The 14,789-nt window shown below is 52.6% G+C and overlaps 1 protein-coding gene across 1 annotated transcript in view; it reads right to left on the reverse strand.

Annotated features, from left to right (window-relative positions):
- The window catches only part of Hs1bp3 (HCLS1 binding protein 3), a 36,946-nt gene extending 22,490 nt beyond the window's left edge, over positions 1-14,456 (reverse strand). Inside the window, exons 1-4 of the mRNA XM_026401417.2 lie at positions 14,399-14,456; positions 8,833-8,998; positions 5,399-5,606; positions 3,079-3,301 (exon numbers count right to left, since the gene is read on the reverse strand). Coding sequence (XP_026257202.2) covers positions 3,079-3,301; positions 5,399-5,606; positions 8,833-8,998; positions 14,399-14,430 — 629 coding nt within the window. The 5' untranslated portion in view covers positions 14,431-14,456. The remainder of the gene's footprint in view (positions 1-3,078; positions 3,302-5,398; positions 5,607-8,832; positions 8,999-14,398) is intronic.
- Positions 14,457-14,789: the final 333 nt, after the last annotated feature.

The following is a 14,789-nucleotide window of genomic DNA, read 5'->3' on the forward strand; positions in this document are numbered from 1 at the left end:
CAGGGCTGCTGTGTGTGCAAAGGAACTGAGGGCACAGCATTGAGAAAGATTTTTGTAGAACATAAGTTGCCTGCAAAGGACAGATTGTTCTCCACCAAAGGTGAGACAGGTAGCCCTCTAAGACCACCCACAGGAACCCCTGGGTGTCCACAAGAGGCACAGTGGGAAACCTGATCTGAAGGCTCAGTTCTGCCACATACCAGGCTCTTGTCAAACCCCTGATTAGCTCTGACCTCAATTTCCCTATTTGTGAAAGGGGACAATCCTAGGGCCCTACCTTCTAAGCATACCAACTAAAGACAAGACTATAGGTGGCCTCTTGTCCTGGCTCTACCATTTGTGGGCCTTATGAGTGTGGATGAGCAACTTGACTTTGAACTTCAGTTTCCTAATATGCAAAATGAAGTCAATGCCAGTATCAGCCTCCCAGAGCTCTACTTCCTGCACTGTGCCCAAGGCAGATCCTGACAGCAGTTTGATGCATCATGACCTTTTCAAAAACTGAAACAGAATAGGAACCATCAGAACACAATACCCTTAGTAAGGTTTCATGTGAATTCTTCAAACTTTTGTTTCCATTTTATAAGAAATATGTATGTCCTGGGTCATGACATACAACATCATTTTTTACTGGGGGCAAAAAGATTCAGAAAAGCTGACTCTAAGACAGGATGAGCTAATGCAAGCAAATGCTAACTAGCTCAGCTCTCAGCATTTAATAAGCTCCCAAAAATGTTACTTATTCTTGACAGAGGTGATAACACCAATTAGTGTCACAAGGTTCTTAAAGGAAAAACTGGCAGGAGAGGGGATTCCTCTTAGGTGCTAAGCTTTCCTAGAGTTTGAGAGCCAGGACCCTGGAATGCAGAGCTGGGGACAGGGGATTCTGGGCCTGCTGACCCATCCCCCTAGTGAGCTGTTAATGGAGCAAGTAGAAAGTTCAAGGCAGCATTTACTAACCCCAAAGAGCATTTTCCTACCCAAAAAAGGAGCCTCTTTGCTAAGTGTGTCCTCCAGCGAAAGGCTGGCACAAACCACAGAAGTCTATCTCAGTTTGGCACCACATGTAGTTACTCAGAACAACAGAGAGTGAGTTCAAACGACGCCTTATCCATACCAAAATAGAGCCTAAGAAGGGCTTCTGGCTGGGCCAGGCTGATAAGCAGTGGCTATTATAGACTTCTGGCATCATCCACACTGCCCTGAACTTCCAGGACAAGGCTGGCTGGAGGGTCCCTAAGGAGAGAGACCCCTGCTTCTGCTGTGGCTTCCTGAGCACAGGGCGCTTTTCTAAGTGTGAATCCTCATGCTCCAGCAGCCCACTGCTCACACATCCCACTGGGGCAGAGGGGCAGAGCTAGTAGGGGCTCATTCTCCATGCTGGGGTTGGATTTGCCTCTGTCTGATTTCTCCCTGGCTCTAGTTCCTTTCTGGAGCAGGTCCTAGAAGACAGGGCTCCCTCCTCTCCAGACTGAGGTCTTTAGTAAATCCCTAAGACATGCTCATCATGGATGGCAGAAGGGCACCCTGGTCTTGGATCTGATTCCACAGAAAGCGGGGGATGACGACAGCAAAGGCTAATGTCTACATGACTCATTTAATCTTCTTGAGAGCCCTGAGAGGTAGGGACTATCATGAGCCCCTTTTCACTGGGGAGAACTGAAGAGAAGAGGTAAATGGTCAGGGGCACATGTCTGGTAAGTGGCAAAGGCAGGATTTCAAGCCCTCCAGAGACCAGAACTTCAAACTCGGCTCCAACTCTGGTACCAGTCTTTGCCAGCTGCCCGACCTCAGGCAGGGCACTTGGCCAATGCAGGCTCAGTTTCTTTAATCTCTATAATAGGATACTGCCAGCTGCTCGCAAGGCAGGGAGACAATGAGACAAAGTACGTGAAGTACAAAGTACAATGCCCAGCACATAGTAGGTCCTCAGAAAATGTGAATTTCACTTTGCTTGGACCAAAGAGAAAAAGCAAGAGCCGTGGGGTAGCTGAGTGTCCTAGCTCCCAAGCCTCAGGAAGCCACTGCCCTCTGGTTGGGATGACCTGTGTCACCAGACAGGCCCTGGGAGCAGATGTCTGAACAGTGTTCCCTCCCCCCACTCCCAGCATAGGACGATACATGTACTAGGGGCTCAGGAGCAGCTCGCTGATTGGCTGAAGGTAGTCAGAGGGCCAGGAAAGAAAAAGGGTCGCCTGGCTGGCCTGCCTCTTCATCTCCAGCCAGAGTGTGTGCACATGTGTGCGTGTGAGTGCTGGGGAAAAGGACACTGTCCACTGGCTGAGGCACCCATGTGCACTCTACCTCCTGCATCACACATAGCATTTGTGGTCACAAGTCCCCTCCAACCACATGATTCACAGGAACCTCCAACTAACCACGGGGACAGAGCCAAGGCAATCCTCTGACTTCACAGATGGTGAGGAAGGCCCAGGGAGGTGCAGTCATAGCACCAGGCACTTGGCTAGAAGGAGAGCCCAGGCCCTGGTGGCAGGAGGCGGGGTCCAGCAGCCTGGGCTACCAAGCTGTCCTGGGGGCAGCTCCGCCAGGCCTTGGTATAAAGGCAGGGGCAGGGGGCACCCAGTGACAAGGGGGGTAGGCAAGGGTACCTGAGCCTAGCCCCAAAGATGTGGGTGCATGAAGAGTGAGCAGAGAGTTCAGTGGACTAAACAAAGGGGAATGAAAGGAGTGGAAGGAGACAGGAACAGCAAACAGTGGAATGAACCTGACATGACTTCCCTGTGTTCATATATGAATCCACCTCAGTGAATGACCATCATGTACACCCACAAGACTGGGGCCCTAATTAGAATAAAATATACTCCATGTTTGTATAAATATGTCAAAGTTGACTCAACTGCCATGTATAAATAAAAAGAAGGAAAAAAAGAAAAAAGGTGAACAAAGAGCCAGATCCCTGGAACATTCTGGGCCAAGGCCCTGTGGCCCCCCATGCCTGTGAGTGAGTGACCTGGGAAGCTCAGGGTCTTCTCAGACTCCAGAAAAGAGGGAGGGAAGGGCTGTCTCCACCAAGCCTAGAACGAGCCAAGGGGGTCCTTCTGAAAACAGGAGACTTACCGCATAATGCCCAGTGGATCCAATGCCTCCTCCTCTTCCTCCTCCTCTTCCAAGGACTTTTCTGCATCCTTAAGGGCCAGGATGGGTGGGCCCTCACCTGCCACTAGGTCCTGCTGCTTGAAGAAATCAAAAGCTTCCTCATAGTCCCCTGGCTGACTGGCTGTGTCATCTAGAACAGAGGAATCTCTGCTGGCGAGACCTCCAGTCCCTGGGGATCTGGTGCCTGTGGGAGAAAGCAGAACAGGAGCTTGAAGCCCACCCCAGAGCTAGAGATCACTGCACTCCCTCATGCCAGGATCTGAGGCCTGGGGCATCCCACAGCTCCCTGGGACCAAGTTCCGTCCGAACAGAATGACAGGTCTATGTGGATGGGAGGCAGCAATCATCTGGGGGGCAATCAGGGGCCTACTGCAGCTCTCCAGGGATGCCTGGCATGGTACAGTCACAGGGGGAGCTTCAGAGCAAGACCAAGGTGGTGGTTCCTGAATGGCCCAAAGCCTGTCAGCAGGGCAGGACTGGCTGAGCCCACATCCCCTGGGCTGGGGTGCGTTCCACCAGCCAGTGTACAGCATAGTTCTAGAACCATCTTGCAGTGTGGGACATGGCAAGGGGCTCTGCCAATCCAACCAGAGAGGCTTCACAGAGCTGGAGCAATCAGACTATGACCTCAATGAGCACAAAGAGTGAGCATGTAGAAGATTCCAGAACAAACAGTATCACTCCATTACAATCTGATTTAGATCTCAAAGTGTGGCCCACAGACAGGTGCAGGATGAGGGACATTCAGAAAGGGAGAGCAAACATCCTGAAACATCCACAGCAACTTGGCACCCGGCAGCATCTGCGGGTGGCATTTGTGAAAGTACACGTCTGCGAAGGCTGGGAATAAAAAAGCTAGTCCTCCCCTGCGGAGAGTCTGAGAAGCGTGGGTCTGACTACTTGTTTGTATCTATCTAAATAGTGACTGAGTAGTTTATCTTTCAGAGCCTTCACTTTTTAAAATATCTCCCTGTAGGTAAAAAACAACAACAACAAAAAAACTTAAGAGTATTTTTTAATGCCTATATAGGATGTACTTAGTGAGTGGTGATGATCATATTGTATATTCTGCTCTTTTCTTTTAGACATCCAAAAGCCCATGTCCCTTCAATTTCATGTAACAAGCATCTGACATGTGAATACACAAACCCCGTGAGACATTATTTTACAGAAGAGGAACCAGGCATGGCAGCAAGGGAATTGGACCACCTATCCTATCTCTCCATAAGAGAGGGGTGGGGACACCTGAACCTCTCCTCCAGCTGCAGTCACCCCTCATTCAGGCCAGGCGAGAAGAAAGGATTTCGGCTTTGGAGCAAACGGAGCAGGCAAAACCCCAGACCCTTGAGCAGGGCACAGAAATAGAATAGAAACCTGCAACCCTGTCTTGTCTGAGACCTTCTGTGCACTTGCTGGTTTTTCTTCTGTCCCTGACACTTATTTTTTAAAAATTGGTTTATTTACTGTCGACCTTTTTTTGAAAAATTCCCTTGTGTCCTATGGAATTAGGAGACGCACAGTGGTTAAGCCACTGACCTCAAGAGGGATAGTCAGGTAAGAGGCCAGCCCTCCCAGTGGGCCTGCCCTGTCCTCAGGGCTCAGGGAACAATTCCTGCCTTCAGGCCATGGGGTGGGAGCTGACAGGGTGTGCTGGGGTGGGGTGTCATCTTAGCCACCACTTCCTGTGTGGTCGGTAGGCTCTGTTCTAAGTGCTGTATGTGTTAGCCCACTCAACACATGACCACTTGTCAGCTGGTCACCTCCCCACCTTGCAGATAAGAAAACTAAAAGGAGAGCGAAGGGCTGGGGCACAGACTGACAGTGCTCAAGGTCTCCTTGCTGACGGCAGGGGTGCTGGGTCACAAGCCACTCTGTGGGGGCAGAGGCAGAGAGGTAGTGTCCCAAGGGTCCTGCTCACCAGCCTAGCTGTGGAAGCACAGTTTACCCTCTATGTCACAGTCCCTAGGCCTGGCTGGCAGGAGGTGGAGGGTGTATGTATAGGGGTGTTCAGGGAGGAGCTGGCCAGGAAGCCTTGGGGAGCGCACTAGGGAGAACACACAGTGTGAGCCCACCCGGCACCCTGGCGGTCAGTCCCTCAAGAGCTGGCTCTCTCGTTCACCATTCAGCTCAAGATGTCAGTGAGGTCTAGCCGCCTCAACAGCCTGGTCAAAGCTTCCAGGCTGGGGAGGGCAGCTGGGGACTGGTTCCTGCTCCGCCCAGGCAGCAAGGCCAGGTTCTGGGCCGGGGGGACTTCAGGAATGTTGGACAGAGCCGTAGGTACCTAAGAACTCTAGCAGCTCTGGGCTGCCTGCCAGCTCGGCATCCTTTGAGACGCAGCGCAGAATGTCATTGAACATGGCTGTCCTTTCCCGGATGTCAGATTCCCCAACAAATAGCACCTTTCTGGGCAGTGGTGGCAGGTTAGCCTCTGGATAACGACTGCTCAGTTTCTGGTAAAACTCCTCAATTTCGCTGTACTTTTTGGAGACCTGGAATGAGAGGAGCATGAAGTTTCATGAGTGAAGAGCAGGAGGGGAGAGGTCTTCTTGCCCCCAAACCAGAGTCCCAAAAGGAGTGCGCCTGAGTACGCCTGGGGCAGGCCTGCCTGTTGCTCTCCCACAGCTTCCCCACCTCAGGCTCTGGTCCCTTAAGAAAATCCTAAAGGCCCAAAGGAAAGCTGCAGCCATGGTGGGATTCCAGGTACTGCTGCAGGTCTAGGTAAAGACAATGGATACAGGGACCCTTCCCCGGCCTGCAAGAGACCACTGCCTCCGCCTCATCCTGGGCTTTCTGTTGCATTAGCTGGTGATCTCAGCAGCTGGAAGACTGTCCGGTAATCTTCCAGAAACACCATGAGTCACCTTTTCTCAGCACAGATCTCTTGTTGGCTGTCTCTTGTACGTCAGCAGCAGCCTTCCCTTCCAGCAGGGCAATCCTAAGCCACAATGGAACCAGGCACTGCTGAAACAGGTTCTCGCCACCGCCATCAGGACCTCTCAGCTTGCCAGGACCTGAGTGAAGCTCTTGCTGAAGGTGGTCCCAAGTGCCATCTGAGTCCCTGAGGGTGGTGCTCAGCGTCCTGCAGGGCTCCAGGTTGACCACCTCTTCTTCCTCCTCAGCCTCTCCCTATTACTCCCAGGCAGCTTAATCATCTACTCATTCAATTATCAAGCTCTTGCTGTGTGTTTGCTCCACATGGAATATTCCAGCTGGCTCAGGTCTCATACGGGTGAACGGCTGCAGCATAGAGGGTGTGGTGCCATTGTTGTAGTCTGTACAGTCAAGTGTGGGCTACAAGAAAAGTCACCGTTCCTATGCCACAGCCTCTACCAACAGCCCCCACATTGCTGGATTCCTCAGTGCTTCCCAGAGGCTGGGGCTGTCTCCCTGATGAGCCTGTAGCAGTGTGGAGGGCAAAGGCACGGGTGACTAACACGTGTACCCCTAGCCTTGGCCTGTCCCCTTAGCACTCTCTGGAACACGCTGGCAAGCAAGGGACAGGGACAATCCCATTCACTTGGGCTCAGGAGGTCTGGTGGTCCCCTGCACTGGATATGTCTGGGTCACTCAGCACCCCAGTTTCAAGATTCTAAATACCACAGATGGCTGGGGGTTTCAGAACCTCCCAAGTGGGGAGTCACCTGGGATAGGTGTCAGCAGCTATTAGTACAAAAATCTGGTTCTAGAGCTTTCCTGAGAATAGCCCTTCAGGAAAGGCAGGGGGATCCTCTCAAAGAGTGACTGGTAACACTGGCCCTGACCCACATTGTTTGGAGGACTGGTGACTCCAGCCAAGAAGGCAGAGCAGGCAGCAGTGGGGGCTGAGCGCCCCCTGCTGGCCTAACTCCTCCATGTGGCCTGGGCCACGGACCCACCAATCTAGAGAGCATGAGAGGATGGGAGTTCTAAGGCTGAGCTCCCAGACCATCAAAGGCCCACAGCCATCAGTGACCTGCCCCAACCACAAAAGGAAAACAAGGGAGAGGAACTGAGAGCAGAGGGAGCTGAGACGAGAACTCATGTACGTGATGCACCCCGTGCACAGGCCATCACTGGGCAGACGGTAACAGAGCCCACGGCCCCCAAACCTGTGCACATGCCTGCACCATGCTTACACACAGGGGTTTGCCAAGCCTTGAACATCCTACCAGTCCTGAAGGCTGGTTTTACTTCATGGTTAGCAATTAAACATATCTATACTTTTTAAAAAAATGTGTCTTTTTAGGGAGTAGATGCTGAATGCTCATTAATTCTTTTATCTAAATCATGTAGCTCCAGAGAGATTTCAGGTTTGGGGCATGCAATTTTGGGCTACACCCCACTCCAGATCATCCCACAGGGAGGAAAGGAGTTCTGCTTTGCTTCTGAAGGTACTTAAAAATGTCTGAGAAGTACCTGCCAGTGTGCTCTGGGACCACACGGGGTATGAGCATCACTGGTGAGGACAAAGTAGCACTGGTGTGGCATGTGGAATTGTTACAGACATCTTCACATACGCCCTGCATGTGAGGTGGGCCCGCAGCACAGGACAGAGCACAATGACCTGGTGCCTCTCAAGGGTTCCCACAGTGCAGCTGCTCCCTCCTGTCCAGCAACACAATCTCAAAATGTTCTCTCTTTCTGCTTTTGTCCCTGAAGATATGGGTGTGTTGAACCCCATCCTGAATAAAGCGTGATTACCAGGAGCTGAAAACAGCCCTGCAGAGCAGAGTCACTCTTGGAACAATGCAGACATAACCAGCAGTTCACATTCTACCTGGGTTCTCACCAAGAGTGGGTCTAAGCAGCAGTCACACGAAAAACAGCACTGCTATTTTAGGCTCTTCTCATGATGTTACTGAATGTTCCTTGAAGAAAGATTGTGCCATATATTTCTCTTAGAATTTGGTCTTTATAAATAGGTCTTCGAAGCTATAAAATTCATTGTTTCTCTTTTTTCCTTGGCTGCCAGGAGATTCAGAACCAACTTGTGAGCAAGTCTGCAGCAGGTTACTTCTCTCTGGACTGCAGGGCTCTAGCTCATTTTACCCTGTCCTAAAATCCTGTAGCCTATCTTTCCTGGTTGCCAGGTCCAGACCCTTTTTATAAGAGACCAAAGGGTAAAGAATAAATAAATGAACATGTGAATTCACCCCTTCTTGAAACTTTCTTCCCTTAGCTCTGATGACCCCACCAGAGTCTTTCAGTTTTGACTGCAGACTTTTCCCTCTCCTTGACTCTCCGTGACCTGTGGCGGTCCCCAGGATCTCTTCCTCAGCCTTTCTCTGCACCGTCCACTTCTCCTGTTCTCCATGCAACTTCATCTACTCCCAGACTTTTAACCTCACCTCCAAGTGGATGAATCTAAAACCTGCTTCTTAGGCCCAACGATGGCCCAAGCTTGCGCTTCCTACACCATCCAGGGAAGGAGCCTGGGTCTGTGCAGACAAAGCAGGACTGAAACCCTCCCCACCCCACTCCCCACTCTCACAGCCCCCCATGTCTCCCACCACTCTGTCCTCACAGTGATGCCCACACATGTGCAAGTTTGTCTCCCTAGACTGTGCACTTTTGATTCACCCTTGTGCCCACCTGTGACATAGCCTGGCACTCTAGCTCCTGAGCAAGAATTGGATGGAGAAGTGCCCACACCCCGATTCTACTTGCACCCTGGTGTTTCTGCCCATCTTGACTCTAGGTACCCTTGGAACATTCTGGTTATGGTCCCCTGCTTACCAAGAACTGGACAACATCCTCAGGCCTGTGCTTGGCTGATTTGAATGCAGCCAGCCGAGTCACCACCAAGATCTGGTACTCCACATGGCCGGACATCATCTTGCCCCGCACCTCCTGGTGCTGGGGCACGGTCAGGTCAAGGCCCGTGTGGACATTCTGAACTTGCCTACCAAAGGAAAAGAAGGCAAGCCAAGTTCAGTTTAAGTTAGCCGCTTCTTCACCAGTGAAATGCAGGCAGACCTGGCAATGGCCAGGGGGCCTGGGGGGCCTGGGGGCCCGTCTGCTCGGCTAGCCACCTTCTGCAGTCACTGCTCCAGGCCACCTGCCATGCCACATACCAACTCCTCACACAGTCTGCTTCCCAGGACCAGGCCTGGTCCTGCCTCTGGTATAGACGTCTGTTCCTAGCAGGAAACGGGGAAGGATTAGGCTCACAGAAAATCATGAAGAGTTAAGCATCTGACACACTCAGCATGTGCTGAACTTGAACAGAGGGCATCCTGGAGCTCTGTGCAGACCAGAGAAGGAGCCTGGGTCTGTGAACCTGGACAGACTCACACCTCTTCCATCAGTGAGAAGGCAGGGGGGTGGCTACCGTGCCTGCCCAGCTGGGGAATGAGAGTGATGCTGAAGGTGGCCAGTGAGGCACTGACCAGGCCTGCCTCCACAGCTGGACAGCCAGGATCTCCCACTGGAGGCTGAGAAGGTACTAGCTAAACTACAGCTCTTGGAGAGTTTTCAATGGTATTGGGACACCAGGGTCAGTTTGGGAGCAAAGAAGCCACGAGGGGTTCTCTCAAAGGGAGAACAGACATGAGGACATTCCTCATCCTGCAGACCTGTGTCACAGACCTGTGTAGACAAACGCATCCCACACAAACACCTCTGGCAGGTACACTCTTGCTGTGCACCAGGCAGGCCCTTCAGAATACAAGCTGTGGCTCCAGGCCTGGACTGGTTTCTGGAGCTTAAACTGCTTGGTCTTGCCCTTCACTTCTGGAATTACTCCCCAGTCCATCAAACATCCATCCCCTGGGACTCGTTCCAAATGGATTCCTTGCGTCCCCACAGGGTAAACATGTTGGCCTTGTCACCAACATGAGGTAGCCATCAACAACTGGGAGACCAACTGTGATATGCTGTTTGTGGTGTGTGCATACCCAGTGACCATATCGATGGGCACACATGAAGAACACACTTGTGTGCTGTGCACACGGATAAGCACAAGTCCCTCCTGAAGGCCCAGTTGACCTGACTCCGGGGAGGTGTCAAAGTGCAGTGAAGGCAGAGGGATGCTCTGAGAAAAACTGGCCACCAATCAGCCCTCTCCTTCTTTTGCCAGTGGTCAAATCACAGTGTCCTCTGCCTGACGCTGAGCAGACTATGTGTGCTTGTGGCATCTCTCTGCTACTGTCACAGGACAGGAGGGAAAGGAGACTGAGACTCAGAAAGAGACGACTTTCTAGGCAACAGGGCAACCTCTTCTGCCAACCTAGATGCAACCTGCAGCCTCACTACCAAGCAGAGACTGGAGGCTAAGGTGAGTGGGACAACAGCAGCGAGACCCCCAGCAGGTGAACTGTGCTAAGTCACTTCCACCTCCCATGGCCCCACAGTAGTGTGACTGCTCAAATACATCTTCAAGACAAGGAAATGGGAACCAAGGGAGGGGCGTGTGAGCTCTCGGTGGGTCCAGGCAGGGCCAGGGTTCAATCCTGAGAGTCGTATTAGAGCCTCTTGGGGCATAATGAAGAAATGAGGCACCGTTTCCTTAGGATCATGATGAAAAGGAAGCACAGGTGGATGGGAGGGACAAAGGGGAGGGTCTCACGGCTAGAAAGAAGACTGGAGGGGACCTCAGGACAAATCTCATCTCCCCTCCCTGCCCTCTAGTCCCCCAAAAGCCAGAATCTCCTGTGGGCTGGGCTCCCTGGAAGTGTCCCAGGTCTGAGAGCACCAGGATGCCTGGCCCTCACTGGCTGAGCTTCCCACTCCACTGCTGGAATCCCTTCGCCCCAAGCCTCGGCTCCCCTGCCTTCTCACCTAGGGCTGACCTGGCCTAGAAAAAGACCATGTTTCCAGTTTTCTAGTTGTCTGACTCCTTTGCCCCTGTGCCCTGGAAGCTCAACGTGATTGGCACAAACATACTGCCTAGTCCTGCTTGAAACTCATGGCCACTAACTTCAAGCTGCAGCAGTGGCTCTGGTAATCCTACCTCACCTTATATGTAAATTCTCAAAGTGTGGTTCCTGGACCAGCATCGGCATCACCTGAGAACTCGTGAGATAGGCATGTACAGGTTGCTGACTCAGGAGCCTGGGGTGGGGCGGAGATCTTCCCTTGTCGAGAGCCTGATGCACTTGGGCCTAATTCACTCACTCTCCATTCCTATGCCCCAAGGAAAACTTTCTTTATATAGACCAGGCAGGAAATATTTCAGGCTTTTTAGGCCCCTTGATCTCAGCTGTAGTTGTTCAACTCTGCCTTCGGAGCATGAAAGTAGCTATTGACCACACCTTCACAAAGAGAATGTGTTCTCATAGAACCCTAAGTCACAAAAGCAAGTGGTGGGCAGGACATGGCCCACAGACATAATGTGCACCCCTGCATCCTAGACCAAGCTGCTCAAATTGGAATATGCCTGTAAGGCCCCTGGTGATGATCTTAACATGCCAATTCTGAGTCCAAGCCCCTGGGGTGAACTCCAGCTGATGCTAATGCTGCTCTGTGCTGCTGCTCCAGGGACCAGCCCTTGAATAGCAAGACATTACGCCTAAATCCTCCTTCTGAGCAAACCCCCAACACCCACTATCCCCTGATGACGCTGTTTCCTACTACACTGAGGAAATGAAGCAATCAGAAGACCCACCACTGGGCCTGCTCCCTCTTGAGGCAATGGCCAAACTGGCAGCTCCTCCTAAGACAGGCCTCTCCACGGGCCGTGGACCTGGCACACACCTACTCAGGAATGCGGCTTCTGCACTTGGCCCTGTTTTCTGCACCACAATGCTCTCTCCTTATGGGATCATCTGCTTGGCAGGCAGCCATACTCTTGCTTCCCCTATAACAAAAGTTGTCCTCTGACCCCATTTATTCTCCCTCCAGCTCTCTCTCCCCTTTCCAGCCAAACTCAAGAGAGTGACTTATATTCCCTCTCCTGTTTACCTTGAACCAATTCCAACAGAAATGTTGTCCTCATGATGTCCATCTGAACTGCCCTTACCCACATCACTTGTGACCTCAGTGCTGTTATATTTGAAGGTGAGTTCTCACTTCAACTGGATGGTTCCACAGTGCCCTCCTTAGACCTCCTTCTTCCCAAGGTACCCTCCCAAGGCGATGTGACTAGGTTGAAGGCTTTAAATACCATTCAGAGCAATGACACCCAATTCCTTTCTACAATCCAAACTCTCCTTTCAAGGCCATCCTCTTTCCAACCACCTTCCTGACATCTTCACTTGACTGTCAACAAGCTCCTCAAAATTAACCTGCCAGGCAAGTGCTGATTCCCTCTACCCCTAAACCTGCCCCTGAGGTCTTCCCATCCAGTAAACAGCAACCTCATTCTCTCGGCATCTGAGGACAAAAGGTTTGCAGCTGGTCTTGCCTCCTCATTCTTGTCCTCACACCACACACTGAATCATCAGCAAACCTGAAACAATCTCCTCAACACATCCAGAATCTACTCGTCTCCACCCCAACATGCTGGACCAACCCAGCACCTGCTCTCCATGCATTCTTGGGGAAACTGCAGCGGATGCTAATACTGTTCTGCAGCTGCCCACTGAAGGCTCTGCTCAGATGCAGACCACATCAGCACAGCAGCCATGGGATCCCTGTGAACCAGGTCAGCTCACACTGGCATCCTATCAAGCTCAGAGTGAAGTCCCTGGCCTTTCCACCCACCTCTTCATCACATCACCTGACATTTTCCCCTGCTCCCTGCACTCCAGCCACACTGGCCTCACAAGACTGGCTCCTCCATCCTCTCTGCCTGAGTACCCACTTTGTCAAGATTTCTTTCCCATAGCTCTTTCACTCCGAGAGCCTAGCTGAGACCTACCCAGCTGTGTCTATCAGAAAGATGGCCTTTGACCACACCAAATAAAACAGCATTCATTCCTATCGCAGTCTACCCCATCATTTTATTTCCCTTCCCAGGCACGTCTCATCGCTGCCATATTCTGTATCTGCCTGTGGCTCACCTGCCCCCACTAAAGAACCATGGGCAGGACCTTGTTCTGTTCACCACCGTATCCTAGAATCTGGACAGGTCCCTGACACAGGACAGGCCCCCAGCACCTACTGGCTGAATTAATGCAAGGATGCACGTGGAGATGGGTGGTGGGGGGAAGCTGGGCTGGGAACATGAGCTGCCCCCAAGGGAAAGGCCACCTTCATTGCTGGACTAAGGCATTTGGACATATTCTGCAGGCAAGTTCTTTGGGCCTGCCGGTACCTGCTGGAAGGAGGGAATGAGCAGGATTCTCCATTAGCAGCACCTCATGCCTGTTAACACACCACGTGTGTGGGGAGTGGAGGGTAGGCAGTGAGGAAAGCTCCCTTCCCAAGTACCCAGCCCCAAAGTCACACTCTATAAGTCTACACAGTGCAACTCAAGGAATCTGCTGATGTGCTCTTACCTGTTTCTCCAATTTACAGAAAAGGAAACTGAGACTCAGAAAGAGACGACTTTCTAGGCAATAGGGCAACCTCTTCTGCCAACCTAGATGCAACCTGCAGCCTCACTACCAAGCAGAGACCAACGGGTTCCAACCCCAAGGCTCACAGAAAGAATTCTATTCTTTTTAGACTTGAAGTCACGGGTAGCTTGGGTTACAGCTGGAATGTTAACGTTTGGATTGGGCCACACATTCATGTACATGACGAACTGCTCTCTTAGCCCAAGATTTTGTGTTACAGCACAGGTGTAGCATATATGAAAATACCCCAAGTGCATCACTGCTGCTCTTTAAAAGGGGGAAAGAGTAAAACCACGTTCCTCCCAGTCTTTCCAGGATCTATCCTGGCGGGTCCTCTAGGTCTGACCCAGGGTGGACTCATTAGAGGCCTCTGTTGCAAATTCACCCTGAGCTCCCTCCTTGGCAGCTGCCCCTAGTCTCTTCCACCGGGTTAGAGCGTTCCATGGCAACCGGCACTAGCTGTCCCAGCACCTGCCACCTGGTGCGGGTCTGTCCAGTAGGGCCCGGTGTCCAAGCCCAACCTGGCCAGCAGTGAGCGCCAGAAAGGTGGGGAACTCGATCTTCAGGCCCCAAAGAAAAGAACCCAAGTGGGAAGAAAAGGGGAGCAGTGGCTCCTCTGGGGAGCCTGCACGGACCGGCCGGGCGCCGGCCTTCCTCTGAGTCTTGGGTGAATTCTTTACCCTCTGGGTGCCTCAGTTTCCTCATCGGCAAAAAGGAGACACTCGATGGCACGCCACCTCTCAAGTGGGGCGGCTGGGCCTGCAGGAACCTCCCGGGGCGCCGCGGTGGCGGCCTGCGCCTGCCCCTCCGCCCCGCGCACCCGGCTGGGCTCTGCGGGAGGCGCGGGACCGAGTCCGGCTCACCTGGAGGTGACGAGCACCGCCGGGGACTGCATGACTGCGGCGGCTGCGGGCGGGCGGGCGGGCGCGCGATCACGCGATCCGGCGGCGCCGACGTCGCTGCGTCCCCGCTCCGCGCTCCCGGCGCCGCGTCGCCTCTCCGCTGCCCCCTGGCGGCTGTGGCCGAGTTTGGTGGAGCCTCCGTGGCCCGGGGCCCCGCAGCGATCTACCCTGCGACTCTGACTCCCGGGTCCTGCTACCACCTAGAAACACTTATCCCAGGCCCGGGCGTGGTGACATTTGATCGGTGCATTGTGTGGCGCTAATGCTTAGCCCCTGTAGAGACAGGACTGCTGTTTCTACTGCTGGCCCCTCTCTTTCCCTCCTGGTGTTAGGTATTCATTGAACCAGTCAA

The sequence above is a fragment of the Urocitellus parryii genome, chromosome 12 (genome assembly GCF_045843805.1).
Source record: "Urocitellus parryii isolate mUroPar1 chromosome 12, mUroPar1.hap1, whole genome shotgun sequence".
Lineage (NCBI taxonomy): Eukaryota > Metazoa > Chordata > Mammalia > Rodentia > Sciuridae > Urocitellus > Urocitellus parryii.